This window comes from Coenobita brevimanus, chromosome 98 (genome assembly GCF_032717465.1).
Source record: "Coenobita brevimanus isolate Jiangsu-jjx chromosome 98, ASM3271746v2, whole genome shotgun sequence".
In the NCBI taxonomy this organism is placed as follows: Eukaryota; Metazoa; Arthropoda; class Malacostraca; order Decapoda; family Coenobitidae; genus Coenobita; species Coenobita brevimanus.
In genome coordinates, this window is record NC_137051.1 from 25,022,366 (window position 1) to 25,042,970 (window position 20,605).

Genomic DNA, 20,605 nt, shown 5'->3' on the forward strand with positions numbered 1-20,605 from the left:
AAAGAAGGAAAAGAGGAGACATGATTATGTTATATAACTGCATCACAGGAAAAGAGAAAAGAGACAGATGAGTATATAACCTGTTGGGAAGCAACACTAAAAGAACACTGTACAAAACTGTACAAACAGAGAGGTGATATAAGACATAAGGAAATTCAGTTTCCCAAACAGAGCAGTTGATCAGTGGAATGCACTACCAAATGAAATGGTGTGTGCCAAAACAGTTTATAAATTTAAAGACATATATGATAAAAATGGTTCAAAACACAGGACAGTACGAGCTTGACTCATTCCTGTAAAGATACAACTAAGTACGAACAACTAGGTAAGGTAAGAACACACACACACACACACACACGAGAGAGAGATGGGACATGAGTTGGAAGGAGCACAAACATTTATCTAATTTGTGGTACAGGAGAGCTATTCTTGTGTTGAGTATATGCCTCCATATTAATTTAAACATCAATTGATTCAGAAATAATAAGATGGAAGATCTGTATTGTAAAGATGCAGATATTCTAAAAATCAGCTGACCACAAAACACCGGTAAGATAACAAAGTCTGTTTGTCTATTGCAGACGCCTCAATCCCGTAAGGGGTGGCCACAAACAAATCACTTCCATGTCGCCCTGTCCCCTGCCATTTCGCTGCCCTGCTCGCAGCTCACACCCCCATTTCTCACATACCTCTCCATTCCATCCCTCCATCTCATCCCTGGCCTCCCCCTCCCTCTCCCCCCCTCCACCTTGCTCACACTCTCCTTGTCAGTCTCTCACTCCATCCTCTCCACATTGCCAAACCACCTCAGTGTGTTTCTCCTAACGCTTTCTATCACATCCACACCACAACACTCCTTCACATCCTCATTTGTCAGTCTGTCTACATGTGACTCCACATGCTCCTCTCAAATAACTCATTTCCACTGTTTTCACTCTTGACTTGTATCTCTCCAACAAGGTCCAAGCTTCATGTCCATATGTTAGAGTTGGTATCACAAGACTATCATGTAGTAACTTTTTCACTTCCATGCTCACCTTCCTGTTTCTTATCACTGCTTTCAAGGAACCAGCAACCTTTCTTCCTTGTTTTACCCTTTCATGGACTTCACCCTCTAAACTTCCATCCTTACTCCTCACACTACCCAAGTACTTAAACGGACTCACATAGACTTTGTTTATAACAACCATGTCCACCTGTTTCTCCGGAGCAGCACCCAAACATTCATCAAAGGTTAGATCTAGGAAGAATCCTGATACACCAGAATTTGAAGGGTTTCATGGTAGCTCCAAAGAGATTGAGAGAAGGTTAGAGGAGATGGTATACATACCTTGTCGAACCCTTGACGAGTCACTCACCTTGGCCATAAATGTAGATTTGTTGGGGTAAATGTACGGTTTAGTTTAAGCAGTAGCAAGGCCTTACCAGTTCACTTCTTATTCTTAAAGTTTGTTTTCCATATTTTCTGATTATTTTTATGGTTGTAATGATATTTACAATCCCCAACGGTGCTGAAGACAGATGGATACCATCATAGATTGCCTGCATCAGTTTTGACTCATCCAAACCTAACCTAAATTTTTAAAAGTTAATGCAACCTACTGTATTTCCCATCACGTAATTCATACTTTTCCGTAAATAATTTTGCTTCAAAGATCACCCCTCACAGTACAGTATACAGTAGACCCTTGCTTTACAGTATCCAGCAGTGATGGATATAGGCTTTAATGTACACTTTGAGGGACCCCCAGAAAATCATGCTGACCTACCACTGGACACCTTTTTGCATTTAATGTTTGCTGTCTGTTACTTGGAGCATATTGCGTGGGCTCGCCGGATCATTTCCCGCACACAGTGTGACTCAAAACATGGTTACCAATGCTGGCAGCAGTTTTTCCCACCCGCATGTGCTGGGTTGGGCGGGGGAGGAGTGGGTGGGAAACGGTGGTACATTGGGCTATTTGGGGGCTATTTGGTGTAGGCCTGGGTGGGACAGAGGCTGGTGGAGACATTGTACTGCATGTGGTCAGTGTCAGTCTTGCTGCATCTTTCGTTTTGTTAACATCACTACCTCTGCATCTCATGTCTCTTGAATGTGAAAAGTGTTACTCCATAGTAAATGTGAAAAATGGCTTCTCGTAAGGAATCTAGTTTTCCTTCCTCCAGTGAGAAAACAATGAGGAAGCTTTTAAGCCTTGCAGGGAAGACAGAAGTGATCAAGGCATACAGGAATGGCACAAGCAAAGGCATCCCTAGTCAGGTTGACTATGCATGACATCCTGAAGGCCAAGGACAAAACAGTGGAGGCATGAAGAAAGCTAGGGATGTGTTCAGGAGCAGGAAGCTACCCAGTGAGAGACTAGGCAATGCACTGTATATGTGATACGTGCAGGAGCGAGCTGAAGGTGTTCCTGTGCATAGCCTGGGTATCCAACATGCAGTACAAAGGCTTGCTACTTACCTTGGAGTTCAAAATTTCAAGTGTAGTGATGGTTGACTGTGGAGGTTTCAGAGGCGCCATGGCATTGTAAACAAGGCCACAACTGGGTAGATGCTCAGCAGCGATGTTGATGTTTTGGAACCGTGTCGTCCAGCATCTTTGGAAGTCGATGGAGGGTGAGGGCTTGCATGAGTTGCAAATCTACAATGCTGATGAGACTGGGCTCTTCTGCCATGCTCGTCCTCAAAATTCCCAGGCTTGGAAAGATATTGGCAAAACTCCAGGACATGAAATAATGAAGGAATATCTCCAGTCTGGCCTGTGCCAGTACTGATGAATCTTATCACCTACAGTCAGTCATAGTAGGTAACAGCAGGCAATGTAAGTCACTCAAGGACATCATGGCCAAGCTTCCTGTGGAGTACCATGGGACCAAGTCTGCATGGTGTACTGAGGGTATCATTCAAGACCGTTTCCCCTATAGCTTTGACCCTTCCATGAGACAGCACCATAAAAGGGTATAGCATCAGTCCTGATGACATGAAGGCAGTGCTGCTGTTGGACAATGCACTAGCCCATTCTTCCTCTACTGACTCTGCAGCAAAGATAGATGAATCAAAGCTTTGTTCCTACTAGCCAACGTGACTGCCCTTATTCAACCTATGACTCAGGGGACTGTGGAGTTTAAAGAGGCACAACAGAAACCGCTACCTCCAACCAATGCCTCATTGTGACTGAGGACCAGGAGATTATGAGGACATCAGGGGAAAGAAAACCCTGCAAATTTTAAAAATGACACTGTCAGGGACACCATTTTCAACTAGGCAAAAGCATGAAAGAAAATGTTCATTGTCACAATGAACAGAAGGTGGTGCAGACATCTCAGAATCCTCAAGACTCCAGCACCACTGCATGATTTTGAGGGGTTTGACCCACCATGGATGGCAGAAATGTTGGCAGCTGCAGGACAGGGGAACCTTGCTGAGGAGGAGATGAAACATTAATTTCTTTGATAATTAAATGCTAAGTGTTTTTAATTAAACAGGCAGCAAGACTTGTAACATTATGTGATGAATGCTGACGAACTACTTTTCGTTTTATGCATTCTAGTAACTGTTTTGTAATGTTTTAACTAGTAAATCATATACAGAAAGCTGTTATAATAACCGTGATTACAGTTTTGAATAATTTATGTACTGTTCATCACTAAATGTCATGGAAGGGATTTAAGAAAATGTACGACAATGCAGACTGGGAGTAGTTGATCATGTTGCTAATTAAATTACCCAGCAATCACTGGCAGCCCCTGAGTTTGTGAACAGTCTCATTAGTCTGACTTCAAGAGGTTTTACTGAATACAGTGAGTCTTCGGTATACGAAAGGGATACGGACCAAAAAAAACTCGTAATTCGAAATTTCGTATATCGGAACGATTTTCCCTATTGAAATACTGTATACATATAAATGGGGGGATGTGTCCCAGGACCCCCCTCAGACCCCCCACCTAATCTTTACCCCCTGCCCATATTTTGAAGTAAGCAATACCTGTATACAATTGTAGAGAAGGAGGTGGCCATATTCTTTCTTGTACATCTCCTTTTTCTTCGCCACAGTCCCAATGATGGAAGCTGCAAGGCCTAAAGCACACCCAGTCTCCGAGACTCCTTGCCGCTCCTCATGGGGTCTTATAATTTCCAGTTTCCTTTCCAGAGTCATAGTACGGTGCTGGTGCTTCTTTGCAGCGGGCTCCCCCAATGCTGGAGATGATGCAGGGCACTTGGAAGGCACGGCGAAACAATACGAAAAGATGAAGAGCTGCGAAAATATCCTCATGCACAGTGAAGCTGCAACAAGAGGAGGGATGTGGACTCAACTGAGAAGCGCGCGAAAATTTGTTTACCAGAGAGGGGTTAATCCGTTTCCTCTTGGCAAGCAAGCACAGCGCTGTGCACCGTGCCCATTTTGAATTTTTCATACAGTATTCCATTAACCCCTTCATAGCTGCCGGCCTTGAACAACACTTTACTGTTTCGGTGTCGGTGAGGTTGAGTTTGGGCGTCCTATAAAAAACAGCGAACATTTATGGGAAGGGAACGAAAGTCACTGGTGTGTTTACACGACCCTACTCTACCATCCCAAGCATGCTTATGTTACATGCGCTGTAATTTTGAGTAAGTTTCTTTCAGCAAGAGAACATAATTTACCACTCTCAAAATAGTTAGGAAAATATAGACGGCAAACTAGATGAATATGAACTGAATTGGTAAGGTCTTTAGGCTGTATGCTTACACGGAAGATTATGGGTTTTACAGTTTTAAGAGCCGATATGGAACAAAAATGTTTCCTAATCAGAAAAAAAATTACTCTTTCGTCCCATATGTTATCGTAGGTTAGCATTCAGTTCTACATTCTTCGTTCAGTATCGCTTTCCCCAATATATTTCAGACCGACTGGGCACAGTTATTTCTGCTCCTTAAAGTTAGTGTACTTTTACTGCTCATTCTTTTGTTCATTCTTATGTGTATGTGTGAAAGAGAGAGGACTGATAAAAACAATAATGTATTCCATTATTGCTTTCTTAGATGCTGGCCTTGAACAACGCCTTACTGTACCGGTGTCAGTGATGTTGAGTTAGGGTGAGCTATAAAAAACTGCGAGCAATTATGAGAAGGGAACGAAGGTCATTGGTGTGTTTACAGGACCCTACTTTACCATCCCAGCACTCAGGCATTCACAGTTCACTTCATCCCAGATGTTGTTGCCGATGTTTACATGCTAATGTAACACGCATCCTAATTTTATTAATTCTTACATGAATCATAACAGATCACAGGATTGGTTTAGGGGAAAAAAATAAATAAATAAATAAAAATAAAAGCCAGGTGTGCCAGACAAGTCTTGTCACATATGTAAGAAAAAGACATTGATTTTAGAACTTTGAAAAAATGGTCCCAAGGCCGACCACAGGAGCACGCAAATTTCTGAATCTACAGTCATTGAGGGGCTAAACATATGGTTTACTTTAAGCATTGAAAGAACCTTACCAAATCAGTTCTTCTTGATGGTCTGTTATATTTTTCATATTATTTCTGGGTTGGTAAATACAGTAAACATTTCTTGTTAAATCTGTTTCCCGTCATTTTTAGCTGTTCTGGTGTGACAACTCTTGTTTATTTCCTTAACATAATGGCTGAAAGGACTGTTCTTCCCTAAGTGTTTAACTAAACCTGGCCTAACCAAGCTTATCTTCATTCATTCATTCATTGCCAGATGCCATGTATCCCAAACGGGGTGGCCAACGGCTTAGAGTTAATTGTTTTTACAGGGAGGGGCACTAATCCTCCACCAACCCCACTTGACACGTAGGGATGCCAACAGCATCTGGTGTTCCCAGGCGGTCACCCATCCAAGTACTAACCAGACCCAACGAAGCTTATCTGTACCTAATAATATAACCTAACCTAACCTCCAGTTGGGAAATTGGGAAATGATGTCCACGTTTGAGCACGATGAGTTTCTTCCACTGCGCTGGAAGCAATCGTAGGGAAAAGTGATGATAATAACAGGAAGGAGATTTTTCAGCAAGAAAAAGTAATTTGCCAAAAGGAAAATTGTCAGAAAATTACAGAAACAAGCTGGAGGATTATGAATTGAATTGGTAAGGTCTTGCTGCTGCTTCAAGTGTACAATGAAAGACACAAGTATCTTCCCAAAGTCTGACGAAAATAGGGTGGAAAAATTGAACTATTTGGAACACACATTAGTAGAAGCAGGGTTTTCATTGTATTTCGCCTGGTGTAAATTTTCTTCAGACGGAACTGGGAAGATAGTTGTGTCTTTCATTGTACATTTACTGGTAAATAAATCAATCTAACAGCATTTGTGTTTTGTTTCTGCCGGATTAATTGTGATTTCAGACTATTCAGGCACCTCTTCACACCATATAGTCTGGATAATCGGGCTATCTCTGAATTTCCTTTCGTATCGATTTTCATATCATTGAGACAGATATTTTCGTATTGTGGATTTTGTCCTATATTCATCGTGTTCGTACCATCAAAAATTCATACTTCGGGTTTTCATATTTCGAAGACTCACTGTAATGGCTTTCCGTTCATAGTATGGCAGAAATTACATTTTACAATACTGAAGTACACATCATTATTTCATACAGTAGATAAATATAAGGGTTGTGCGGTGATAATACTAAATTTTGCTGTCCCCTCAATGCCCGACTGCTGAGATAGTACTGATAATTTCTCACGGTGGTATGACATATGACATGCTAGTGAGTTGCCAGTACAGTATCTATGATGCATCCAACTTTGACACAAATCCCTTGAAAATCTACTTTCTGCCAAAGATTTGAAGCCTTTTTATATGGTGCAGTTTGCATCAGTATGCATCATTATTCCCCCCCCCCCCTAGAAAATTATTAACAGCACTGGATGGTAACCACATAACAAACTCATATGTGTTACCCTATGTGTCAGCAAGTGGGTTGGCGGAGGGTTTGTGCCCCTCCCCATAAAACGAGTAACTCAAGTGATCACTTCTTACAGGATTATGGCATCTGGCTGTAGATAGATATGTATAATGGATGCGCCATGTTGCACGAAGAGGTTAATTTGTTGATAAAATGTCAGATTTAGAACATACATACAGCATTTGAAAATCTTTGTTATCATCTTATGCTAACTAAATTTACATATCTATATATATATATATATATATTTTTTTTTTTGCATGATCCAGGTTTTATTATGGAGAACGCCATCCCAACATTGGCATGATGCTGTTAAAATTGGGTAAGATTCTGGTGTATCTCGGACGTCTGGAAGAGGCTTTGCATTACCTGACTGAGGCACAGAATATCCTGAAGATAAGCCATGGCACCAAACACAGTCTCTATACATATGAGCTGGTACCACTTGTGGATCAGGCACATGAGGAGCTACAGCTACGAGCAGCAGCCAGCAAGAAAAATCGTAGGGATTTCCTCCTCCCTCTGGTAAGCTGAGAAACTGTGTGGCCTGGGGAATCTTGGTTGTGGGAGATAGTTACCCAGTAGAGCAGCAGGTAATAAATGTTATCCAGGTTGAGGATACTGGTCAGTATTTCTATTACCTTTGTTTGGATTGGAGTTAAAATCATACCAGAGACCATATATCATCAAAGCTAAAATAAGTTAGTAATGGCATAATACAACCAATTGTTGGACTGTAAGAGAACTACTGGCCATAACCCTGTAAGAGTGCTCATATATTGGTACATTACTGTTACCAGTACTCTTAATGCAGCATATTTGATTCATACATCATACAACACTACAGCATGTAGATTCTGGTGATTCAAGTCTGCCAGTGTGTCAGTCAGAGTTCTGACACAAAACAGATTACATGTCAGAAGGCTGCCCATATGTGCAACATGCATTTTATACAAGACTGCAGACTTTTAGGTCAAACTGCCAACATGTGGTTAATGTCGGATCAGTGCAATATGTCTTGATATGGTAATGCATCATATTCTCATTAGCTGTACAGGTTGACCAAGATATTTCCTTCAGTAAGTCATATCATCCTCATTTGAGAAAATAACCTGAATGCTAACTGGAACTCTCCTTTCTGTATCACTGACTGAGAACCCTTACTTGGCTGTGTTATGTCAACAGATTTGTAGAACTCAGAGCTACACTTAGGTGTATCAGACATTAAAACATTCCACAATACAAAGTGTTAGATCATCAGTTTTTATTTTGTGTTTTATTTGGTGTACCTGTTACTAGGACTTGCCATTAGCTCAGATTGAAATCGTAGACCACATTCCTTATATTTTTACTCCACAAAATATACTTAGGTTCCTGTGTATGGAGAGTTTTATAACTTTTTTTTTTTTTAAAGTTAGGTAAAGGACTAGACTTTCTGCAGACACTGAAGGTTCTGTATGTCTTCAGTCATCTTTTGACTCCTTGGCATCAGGGATCACTATTGGCTGAATAAATGATCTGGAGTTCACTGGAATAAAATCCCCACGTCATAATTATACACTGGTCTGTTTGGTATTGCGTTGTTTGTAGTGCGGTCACCGGTTTGTGTGTGTGTGTGTGTGTGTGTATGTGTGTGTGAGAGAGAGAGAGAGAGAGAGAGAAGGAAATGGATTAAAAGACAGGGTCCCACATGTCAGAGTGATTTTCCTACAATAGAACATCAGACACTGATGTGTGTATCGTGTAGACCAGGTATAGTTGAAACGTGGTGGTTGTTTGTGATGGGAAAGATGTACAAATTAGGGAAAACTATTAAGTGTACCTGCCTAGAAAACACTCCAGACTCATCTCTGTAATACCATATTTATTTGTGGATGGTGCTGAGCTTTGAACCCAAACACGGGGAGTTATCACATACTCCAGGACTTCTAGCCTTTTTTGCATCTTCAGTGTTTGGTCTATTAGGGGGAGCCACCACAAGATGCAGTGCCCCAAGGCCACCACAAATCATAATCAGACTCTGGTGTGTGTGTGTGTGTGTGTGTGTGTGTGTGTGTGTGTGTGTGTGTGTGTGTGTGTGTGTGTGTGTTTCTACCTAGTTGCAATATACAGGATATGAGCTAAGCTTGTGTTGTCCCATCTCTGTATCTTAAATTATCCAGTCTACTTTTAAACACTTTTAAAGATACAGATGTTATATGCTAGCTCTACCTCCTCTTCCAAACTATTCCAAATATCTGTACTTCTGTTTGGGAAACTAAATTTTTTTACATCATTTAATCATCTGCGCTTCAATTTATGTTCATGTCCTCTTACCCTTCCATCATCTTCCACAAACAGATCATGTCGGTCTATCTTTTCCAGTTTTCTAACTTCTTTAAACATCGTAATCAAATCTCCCCTCTCTCTCTCTCTTCTTAATAACCTCAGCTTCAGTCTTTCTTCATAAAGCAGTTCCCTCAAACTTGGTTGCATCCTAGTTGCCATCCTCTGTATCTTTTCAAATTTTCTTACATGCTTCTTTAAATGAGATGGCCATATCACTGCCACGTATTCTAATTTCATTCTTATCATGGACACAGTTATCACTTTCATCTCATCCAAATAGCTGAAAGCCACTCTCATATTAGCCATCAGTCTACCAGCATATACCCTCCAGTGATCTTGTTTATATACTTCTCCGGTGATAGCTTATCCTGTATGGTCACTCCAAGATCTTTCTCCACCCTTGCTTTGCAGATCCTCTCTCTTCCCTTTTCATACTCATAACTAGGTCTTTTGCCTCTTGTTAATTGTAGGTCGTGTTTTTTTTCCTCTCTCTCTCTCTCCATTAACTCAAATTTCAAGTCTGGCACTGACTTTAAAACTTATCCAAAACACTTTACAACTCCACAACTGTCACCATTCTCAATTCTCTTCATTATTTTTGCATCATCTGCAAACATAATCTTATAATTGCTAAAGCATTCAGGGATATCATTTACATGTATCAAAAACATAATGGGAACCAAATCTGAGCCTTGTGGCACTCTACTAGTCACAGTTTTCCATCAAGATTACTTGTCTCTTATAACTGTGTGTGTGTGTGTGTGTGTGTGTGTGCATGCAGTACAGTACATTTCATATTTTTTGTGTTAGTACAGTGTTTAGGGTACTTTTGGAAGAGGTGTGAGGGAAACAGATGACACTGACTGAATGACCAATAGCAGTTTGGCCTTTGTAATGATTTACAGTGCTGGGTGGTAACCATATAACCAACCAATACGTGTTCCCAGTGTGTCAGCTGGTGGGTTGGCAAAGGGTTAATGCCCCTCCCTTTAAAACAACTAACTCAAAGTTAAACGGTCACCCCTAATGGGATTATGGCATCTGGCTATAGATAGATTATTTTATTTATTGTTATATTTTTTTTAATAACAACCTTGGCAACATCAGTTAACTGTGTTAGAGTACTGGAGAGATAACTGTATATTGAATTAGTTAATTACTGTATATATACTATATTTATGAATTACATTATATTAATTATAGTTAATTGATAATTAATAAAGTATTAAGAATATATGGAGTACCTGGTATATGGGAAGTTGTTGAATGCCATGAAGAGTATGCATGAGGGTGCTAAAGCTCCAGTGCATGTGGATAGCAAACTGAATGAATTTTTCTGTTTGAAGGTCGTATTGAAACAGAATGTGTCATATCTCCATGGTTGTTCAACTGTGTATGGATGGGGTTATAAAAGAGATACAAGACAGGGTAGTGGATGTTGGAGCAGCCCTAATGAGAGAGGGCAGTGTATGGAAACTCCCTGTACCGTTGATTTGCAGATGATACTGTGTTGTTAAGTGAAGATGAAGGGGAGCTGCAAGGCCTGGTGAATGAGTTTGGGAGAGTGTGTAAGAAACGGAATTTAAGGTGAATATAGGAAAGAGTAAAGTTATGGTCTTCGAGAGAAATGAAGTCACTGAATGTACAGTAAGGTTGGGTGATGAGGAAATGGAATGTGTGAGTTCATTTAAGTACTTGGGTAGTGTGATGAGTAAGGATGGAAGTTTAGAGGGTGAAGTGCTTGAAAGGGTCCAGCAAGGAAGAAAAGTTGCTGGTTCTTTGAAAGCAATGAAAAGAAACAGGGAAGTGAGCATGGAAGTGAAAAAGTTACTGCATGACAGTATTGTGATACCAGCCCTAACATATGGAAGTGAAGCTTGGACCTTGCTGGAGGGACACAAGTCAAGAATGAGAGCCCTGGAAATGAGTTATTTGAGAGGAGCATGTGGACTCACATGGAGAGACTGACTGACAAATGAGGAAGTGAAAGAGCATTGTGGTGTGGAGGTGTGGATGTGCATGCAATAGGAAGCATTTAGAGAAACACACTGAGGTGGTTTGGCCATGTGGAGAGGAGGGAGAGTGAGAGACTGACAAGGAGAGTGTATGTGAGTGAGGTGGAGGGGGGAGAGAGGAAGAGGGAAGCCGAGGATGAGGTGGAGGGATGGAGTGGAGAGATATGTGAGAGAGGGGTGTGAGCTGGGAGAAGGGCAGTGAAATGGCTGGAGACAGAGTGACATGGAGGCAATTTGTTTGTGGCCTCTCATTACAGAATTAAGGCATCTAGCAGTAGATAGATAGATAGAATAATAGCTGTACAGGTACTTGATCTTTTAACCGGCAAGCACTTAGTATTTTCCCCTCCTCACGGTCCAGTCCTTTAGCATATTTTAGCAATATTTCCCTGATTTGTTTTTCTAGAAAGACTTTGAACCCAGTGAAGTCATTTTCTTATCCATTGTCATCATCAGTAAACACTATGCTAGGCCACGTGTGTGTCAGCCATTTTGCAAGATTTCTTTTTGAGTTTCCAGGCCTTGGCAGCACCCCAGGTAGCATCTTTGATTGTAAACTCTTCCTGAAAAGACCTAACTCCTTGTCTATTATTGTATGTTTCAGGTATTTTTGTCATAAAATTGTCTCTGTAACAGCACTTGAAAGCACACAGGATACTCTAGCCCATTAGCTGAATAAGCAATGTACAGTTTGGTGGAATGCACACAGCATAGACATTGTCTTTAATGAGAATCTCAGGATCAGGGCGTGCAGAACAGTTGTCCAAGATAATGACAATACTGTAATTGTCAGGTAGTCCAGCATTCCGACATTGTGCCCTTGCTGCAGGCACAAAGTAATTGTCAAGCCAGTCCTTGAAGAATTCTGATGTGTCCATGAACTTTTATTTGCTTTATAAATTGCTGGAAATATATGGACCCCTTTCAAAGCCCTGGGATGCTTGCTTTTCCCAACAGCTAACACTTTGCACTTATGAGTCCCTGCACCTTTTACACAATCAAGCACGGTTATTCTTTTCTTAGCATTCATAAATCCTGAAGGTCCTGCTTCTTCATTGGTTACATATGTTTTTCTTGGTATGTAATGCCATTATAACAAGGTTTCATTAGCATTATAAACTTGGTTTCGTGTCAGATTTCCATCCTCGATCAACTTCATGAACTTGGTCATGTAAGTTTCAGTACTGTAGAGTACGGTTGAAGATTTTTCTCTACGCACTTTCAGCAGGCGAATACTGTGCTTTTTTTTTTTTTTCAATATGCTGAGCCATCCTCATGAGTATTCATGTGGGTGCATTAGTCCTAGTTCTTAGTGAAATACTGTACATTGCTTTGGCATGAGCACATATCATGGCTGAATCCAGCTGCACATTTTCAGTTCTATAGTGACACATCCACTCCATGAACGCACAGTCTAAGTCAACAGTCTTAAATTGGTAAAGAGTTTTGCATTTGTCTATTAATCTTGGTAAATCACTCTCTGCATAAAACTTGAGTAATTCCTACTCTTGTTTATCATACATAATGGAGGTCCTGATTCCATACTTTTCATGCAGTGCTTTCATGGAGGCACCTCTGTCTAATTTCATTAATACAGTATATATATATATATATATATATATATATATATATATATATATATATATATATATATATATATACATATACTGTATGTATATATATACATATACATATGTGTATATATATACAGTAATCCCTAATCCCTCATTATACGATGGGGTTCCGTTCCTGAAAACCCCATTGTAAAGCAATCCATCGTATAGCAATCCCATTACAGTAATCCCTCCAATATCCGACGTAATAGGGCCATAGGCAGGTCCGGATAATGGTCCTGTCCGGATATTGGGCCCCAGCATATGGACTTGTACTTATGAACCCTAACTCAGAGAAACACCTATACAACTCCCTCTGGACATGCATAGCACCTATTTAAGACCCAAATCACACCAATAAGGCACATAAATGACTGAAATAAATGCAAAAGAAGCATAAAATGAGGGTTTAGAGGTAGGGTCATACAATATTAAACATTCTGGTTACTGGCTTATGGACCCTAACCTAGCCTAACTCAGAAAAACACCTTCCTACTGCACATGCATAGCTCCTAACACCCTATTCACACCAATAAAGGACATTAAAGAGTGAAATGAGATGTTTGAGGTAAGTATAGTATGGAAAAAAGTTCAGTATGAAACATTCTGCCTACTTACAGCAAGTCCATGGCCATCTCGATGAATAACCGCCTCCTCTCGGACTCTGACAGTAAGAAGGATTTCCTGAAGCACTTCCAGTACACTGTTCATGAAGTCTTGCACTGAACTTAGTCAATCGCACTCAGAAGTCCGTTCTCTTCACAGTGCGCACTCTTGTCTAACTTATGCTCCATTGTAACTTACTAAGTGTTGCACTCTGCACTTTAACTTTTCCCACTCTTCTAACCATTTTCTAAAGCAAACACAAACAAGTCTATTTATGTTAAATTTTGTTCCAAATTTGTCTTTTCACTCACAACTGTAAATCCTTAACACAACACACTGTTTTTTTCACTGCACAACGCTGTAAATTCCCGTGTGGTCTAGTGGAGTAGTTCATGTTGTTTAATCACTGTTAGAGTCCGAGAGTATCACTGTCAGGTGACCTAGGGGTGCGTCGCTGGGTCGTGGTGATGGCGTACCCACTGCAGACGACTCTGAAGATAGACGCAAACTCACGTTGAGCGGTGACTCCACCATGGCTGATGTGCTGGGCTGTGGCTCGGAGCATGAGGGCCTATCTTTGGAAGGCAACGGAGTGGAGCCAGGGCTGGGCACAGCGGGGGTCACGGGCCAGAAAAAACTGTCAATCGTTGATTGACGCAAGGACTGACGATTCTGACCATTGATGATGCGCTGCCTGAAAGCACGCACTTCCTCCACAAGTCCCAAGGGCCCCATCTCCCTGTCGCAGTCCGGGTGTTCCAGGTAGTCGAGAACGAACTCTAGGTGTTCCCGGAGTGCGCTCTGCTTGGGGATAGCTGGAGTAGTGTCATGCTGAGAGGAGTCCGCATCATCGTCGCCGTCCTCGTCAGAATCTTCAAGCTGGGTACTGACACCTGCAACTGAAGATGTGATCTCAATATCAGACAATGTCTGATACCCAGGATCGCCCTCGTCGTCATCCAACCACTCACGCACATCGTCCACATCAACATCGTCACCATGTGTACGTAGCCGTGCATGGAAGTCATCCACGTCAAACCCTAGAAAATCGTACTCCACATTCGTTCCGAGAAGCAGACGAGACCAATCATTTTCTAGAGTCTTGACAGAGACTTCCATGCACTGGCCCAGTTGTAGATTGCAGACTTGATGTTGTAGCGGCAAAGGTTTTCCAAAGTCCGCTGGCCTCGCGTGTCCCCGTCCTTCCCTGCGCTCGTCCTCGTCCTCGAGAACAACCATCACCTCGTCCAGGAACTTCCGTCGGTATAGGTGCTTTGTTGCCACAATCACTCCTTGGTCCATTGGTTGGATGAGAGCAGTCGTATTAGGTGGCAGAAACATGCACCTAATCTGGCCATTCTCAGCCACCAAGTCCTTGTCGCATGGGTGGGCAGGTGCATTGTCGAGGAGGAGGAGGGCCTTTACCTGGTTGCACGGGATTCCCAGCGTCTTCGTCTGGTAATTGATGACCTCCTTGACGAAGTGGCGGTGGAACCAGTCTTTGAAGATCTGGGCTGTAAACCATGCTTTCAAAGAATGGTACCAGACGACAGGAAGGACATCCATCACCCCACAAAGACACCGAGGCTGCTTTGCACGGCCAACAATAACGGGCTTAAGCCGGTGCATGCCGTTAGCATTGGCACAACACAAAGCAGATATCCGTTGCTTGGAGAGCTTGCGGCCAGATACACGCTTCTCCGTCTCCTCGGCTAGAGTGTTCGTTGGTAAAGAGCAATAGAATAAACCAGTTTCGTCAGCATTGTAGACTTGACCGAGAGTGAGGCCCTCCTTGTCAATCAAGCCCTTCACCTTGTGTCGAAACTCGTCAACTCCATCCTCATTAGCGTCCAAAGCTTCGCCATGAGCTTTACGGTTGGTAAGGCCATGCCGTAACTTGAACGCGAAGAGCCAACCTCGGATGCCTTGAAGTCTAGGGCGTCGTGAAGCCTGGCGAACTTCTCAGCAGCAGCCTTCAGCTCCGTACCACGTACCATCACACCAGCAGCACGTTGCTGTCGATACCAAATCAACGTGGAGCGGTCGATTGCAGCAAACTTGGGAGTAAACATCACCTTCCTCTCCACGTTGCATTGCTTCTCGACGAGAAGTCAGCCGTGTACTGCATGAGTTTGTCTCGGGATCTCTTGATATCGAACAAAGTAGATCGGGCCAGGTTGATCTCGCAGAGGATGCGGGAAGAAGACCACCCCGCATCTACTTTCTCCAATATCTCCCGTTTCTTCTCCTGAGTCAACACCACTCTCTTCCTTTTCTCAGGTGGCGGGGCCATCATCACACACACTAATAAGAGGCCTGAGAGCAGCAGGAGTGCTGCAGCAGGTAAGGAACCACCACAAAAGCGAGCACGTGGGCAGCCATGACGACGAGCGTGCACTCGCGGCAAGAGACAGGCGGAAAGTGGGGAGGATGCAGGGGCGTTCTATCGGATGTCAGAGGAATGACGCGCCACAACAAAGCTGTCCTGCGCTGTGTGCGGCAAGTTCAAATTACAGGCGGGAATTTTTTTTTTTTTTTTTTTTTTTTTTTGGATCCTGGGACGATTATGTCCGGTTAGTGGGGATGTTTGGATATTGGGCGTTCGGATATTAGAGGGATTACTCTATAACATGGAGTCAATGGGGATACATTCCCAGACGTTCCTAAACTCTCACATACACACACCTTAGCACTCACATTCATGAAATATCCTTATGTTTAAACATTTAAAGTAACACAATAGTGAATAAAGAGAAAAAAACATGAAAACTACAGTATACAGTAGTTCTTACCTTTACTGAAGCAAGCAAGGGTTGTTTATGTGGTTCCTAGGCAATTCGCCATGAAGTTGACAATTCGCCGTCATAATATGGACGTTCCCCGTCTGGACAATTCCCCGTCATTCTGTAAATATACTTATTACTGATTAACTGGTACTTTAATAACTGATTTTCAGGGGGATCTATCAAAGTCAATTTTCATTCAATAGCGTTGGCTTTGGATATCATTTGTAAGTTGCACTTTTAGACAATATTTAACTTGTTTCTACCTTGCTGTAGTTGACTTTGAATTATGTTCTGGCATCACCCATAGCTGTTTTCATTAATTTCCATTGGTACTACAACATCCTGGGTATATTTTAAAACGACTTTGAAGAGGTACAAGTATAGTACTAAAAAACTAGTGTACTTCCTAAATAAACTGATATGAAAATAAACGACGGGGAATCATCCTGATGACGAAAAGTCCCGATGGCGAATTGTCTTGTTATCGTTGTGTTGTCAAATTGACTTGATGGCAAATTGTCCCGAAACATTTATATAGACGTAATATGAAGATTATTTGTATAATTCCAAAGTATGTCGATCGTTCACTTAAGGTAATTAGGCATTTACATAAATGCCAATGTCTCGTTTGTAGCCTTATGCTAAGATGAAGGAACGATCATAAATCAGCTGATTCACTTTTCAATATCTTATTATTTTTCATTTAATGCCCATGATTTGATGCCATATTTTACATTTACTATATAAACAATAAACCACCATCACTTTTATAACTTACATAATTAAAAAACTAGTGTACTTGCTAAATAAACTGATACGTAAATAAATGACGGGGAATCGTCCTGACGGCGAATTGTCCCGACTCGGCCTCACAGTCACAGCCCTCACTCATCAGTGTCAGAACTGGCTGGCTGGGCAGGGCTAGCTAATGAGGCTGGACCGGTGGACAAGTGTGTGTGGTCCAGTGCCGACAGTGTGAGGACGTTTTTGTTGCGTTTGCACATTCGCTGTTCACTGAGCCGCAGATGATCCATCATTGTAGCAAATTGTTCCCATTATATAGTGGGCATAGGGTACTAAAATTTTGACATTGTATAAGTGAAATATCGTATAAAGAGGCATCGTATAATGCGGGATTACTGTATATATATATATATATATATATATATATATATCTATCTATCTATCTATTGCCAGACGCCTCAATCCCGTTTGAGGTGGCGACAAACAAATCACCTCCAAGTCGCCCTGTCCCCTGTCATTTCACTGCCCTGCTCCCAACTCACACCCCACTTTCTCATATACCTCTCCACCCCATCCCTCCATCTCATCCTTGGCCTCCCCCTCCCTCTTCCCCCCTCCACCTCACTCACATACACTCTCTTCATCAGTCTTTCACCCTCCATCCTCTCCACATGGCCAAACCACCTCAGTGTGTTCCTCATAATGCTTCCTATCACATCCACATCCACACCATAACGCTCCTTTATATCCTCATTCATCAGCCTGTCTCTCCATGTGACTCCACAGGCTCCTCTTAAATAACTCATTTCCACTGCTCTCACTCTTGACTTGTGTCCTTCCAACAACGTCCAAGCTTCACTTCCGTACGTTAGAGTTGGTATCACAATACTGTCATGTAGTAACTTTTTCACTTCCATGCTCACTTCCCTGTTTCTTATCACTGCTTTCAAAGAACCAGCAACCTTTCTTCCCTACTGTACCCTTTCAAGCATTTCACCCTCCAAACCTCCATCCTTACTCATCACACTACCCAAGTACTTAAATGTACTCACACTTTCCAATTCCTCACCATCCAACCTCGCTGTATATTCACTGACTTCACCTCTCTCAAAGACCATCACTTTACTCTTCCCTACATTCAGTTTTAGATTCCGTTTCATACACACTCTCCCAAACTCATCCACCAAGCCTTGCAGCTCCCCTTCGTCTTCACTCAATAACACAGTATCATCTGCAAACAGCAGTACAGGGAGTTTCCAAACACTATCCTCTCTCACCAGGGCCACTCCAACATCCACTACCCTACCTTGTACCTCTTTTATTACCCCATCCATGTACAGATTGAACAACCATGGAGACATGACACATCCCTGTTTCAACCCAACTTTCAAAGAGAAAAATTCACTTAGTTCACCATCCACACGCACTGCAGCCTTCGCACCATCGTACATACTCTTCACAGCATCCAACAACTTCCCATCTACTCCATATATTCTTAACACTTTCTACAATCCTTGTCTATCCACCCTGTCATATGCTTTCTCCAAATCTATGAAAGCCGCATACAACTTCTTTCCCTTCTCTAGAAACTTTTCCCCTAAAGATCTAAGAATGAATATCTGATCTACACAACCTCTTCCCTTCCTAAAGCCTCCCTGTTCTTCTTCAGCTAATTTCTCTGTTCTTTCTCTAACTCTGTCAGTAAGTATCCTACCATACACTTTTCCTTTTATACTAAGAAGACAAATGCCCCTATGATTACCTCACACTTCTTTTTCCCCTTTTCCTTTGTACAAGGGAATAATTATACCTGACTTCCAATCCTCTGGGACTCTACCTTCCTCCCAGGCCAATCTGCACATCTTCCACATCCATTCTACTACTGTCTCGCCCCCATGCTTCAGCATTTCACCACACACTCCATTAATTCCTGGGGCTTTCGCCGATTTAACTTTCTTCATTGCTTCCACAACTTCTATCCTACTGATTTCTTCCTGTCTTCTCACCTCCCTCCTTCTCCCAGCCATTCCCCAGCCACATATACTTGCATTACTTCCATCCTCTATGTTCAACAATTCCTTAAAGTGTTCTCTCCATCTGCTCACTTTTTCTCCCTTCTCCACTAGTAATCTACCATTTTTATCTTTCACTCCCCTGCTAACTTCACTTCCACCCTGTCTTACTCTTTTCACCTCTTTCCAGAACATTTTCTTACAGTCCCTTCACTTTACACTCAAATTCCTTCCAAATTCCTCATCCACTCTCTTCTTACTCTCTCTTACTAATCTTTTCACCTCTCTTTCTTTCTACATATAACTCTCTCTTCCGCCTCTCAACTTCTTCCACGCCCCTATTTCTCATCCATTCATTGTATGCTTTCTTCTTTTGTGCCACAGCCTCTTTCACCTCTTCAGTCCACCATGCTGTTCCTTGCACCCCCCTCCGTCTTCTCTTCTTTCCACACACCACATCACATGCTGCACATATTTCTTCTGTAAATATCCTACACACACCTTCCACGTCTCCCATCTGCTCCAATTCATATTTGCCCAATCGTTCCTCCACTTCTCTCTTATACTCTGCCTTTTTCTCATCCTCTTGTAACCTTTCCACTCTCCTTGCAACTACTCCTTCCTCTCGTCTTTCCCTTCTTCTATTCCTCCATCTTACTTGAATTCTAATTCTGGCCACCACCAAGTAGTGGTCAGAAAGTCCACTCCCCCAACCTCTATAAAGTCTTGCATCCATTACACATCTTCACATCCTTTCATCCACACACACATAATCAATCATTGCCTTCCTTTCATTCAGTTCATCACCCACCCTTCTCATCACTCGCCATGTATACCTGTGGATCATTTTATGCCTGAAGAGGGTATTGGCTATCACCAACCCCCTCCCAGCACAAATGTCCACTAACGCACTCCCATTCTCATCTATCTCAGCAGACACACCCCACTCACCAACTATTCCATCCACCTTCACATTCCCAACTTTACCATTCATATCACCAATCAAAAACACTCTCATTCCTTCCAAACTTTTCCATGCACACTTCTACATTTGTCCAGAACTCTTCTCTCACTCTTCTAGCACGATCTTGCATTGGCGCATACACACACACAATCGCCCACATTTGTATTCCAACTTTCAGCTTTACCCACACAATCCTTGACCCAACTGATCCATACTGTCTTATGCTCCTTTTCCATCTTTTACTTGCAACTATACATACCCCTTCCATTGCCCTCTCATTCTCACCTACTCCTGCACATATACCCCATCCATACTCCCATTCTCTCACACTTTCTCCCTCCCAGTTTGTTTCAGTTATTCCACATACATCCACTTTCACACCCTCAAGCACATGGACGATTTCTCTCTCTTTCACCTCATCATTCACTTCCCTTACATTCCACGTTCCGATAACCATGTCCTTTGTCCAGTATATAGTAATCCCTCTAATATCCGAACGCCCAATATCCGAACATCCCCACTAACCGGATATAATCATCCTGGGATCCAATATTCCCAAAATGGGCCAAAAACCGCAAAAAATTCGAAATAATGCATTACCAAATGGATTT

At 42.1% G+C, this 20,605-nt stretch overlaps 1 protein-coding gene across 1 annotated transcript in view; it reads left to right on the top strand.

Moving 5' to 3' along the window:
- The window catches only part of LOC145414000 (histone-lysine N-methyltransferase SMYD3-like), a 182,570-nt gene extending 170,638 nt beyond the window's left edge, over nt 1-11,932 (top strand). Inside the window, exons 12-13 of the mRNA XM_080283569.1 lie at nt 7,196-7,451; nt 11,906-11,932. Of these exons, the coding sequence (XP_080139695.1) occupies nt 7,196-7,451; nt 11,906-11,932 (283 nt within the window). The remainder of the gene's footprint in view (nt 1-7,195; nt 7,452-11,905) is intronic.
- Nucleotides 11,933-20,605: the final 8,673 nt, after the last annotated feature.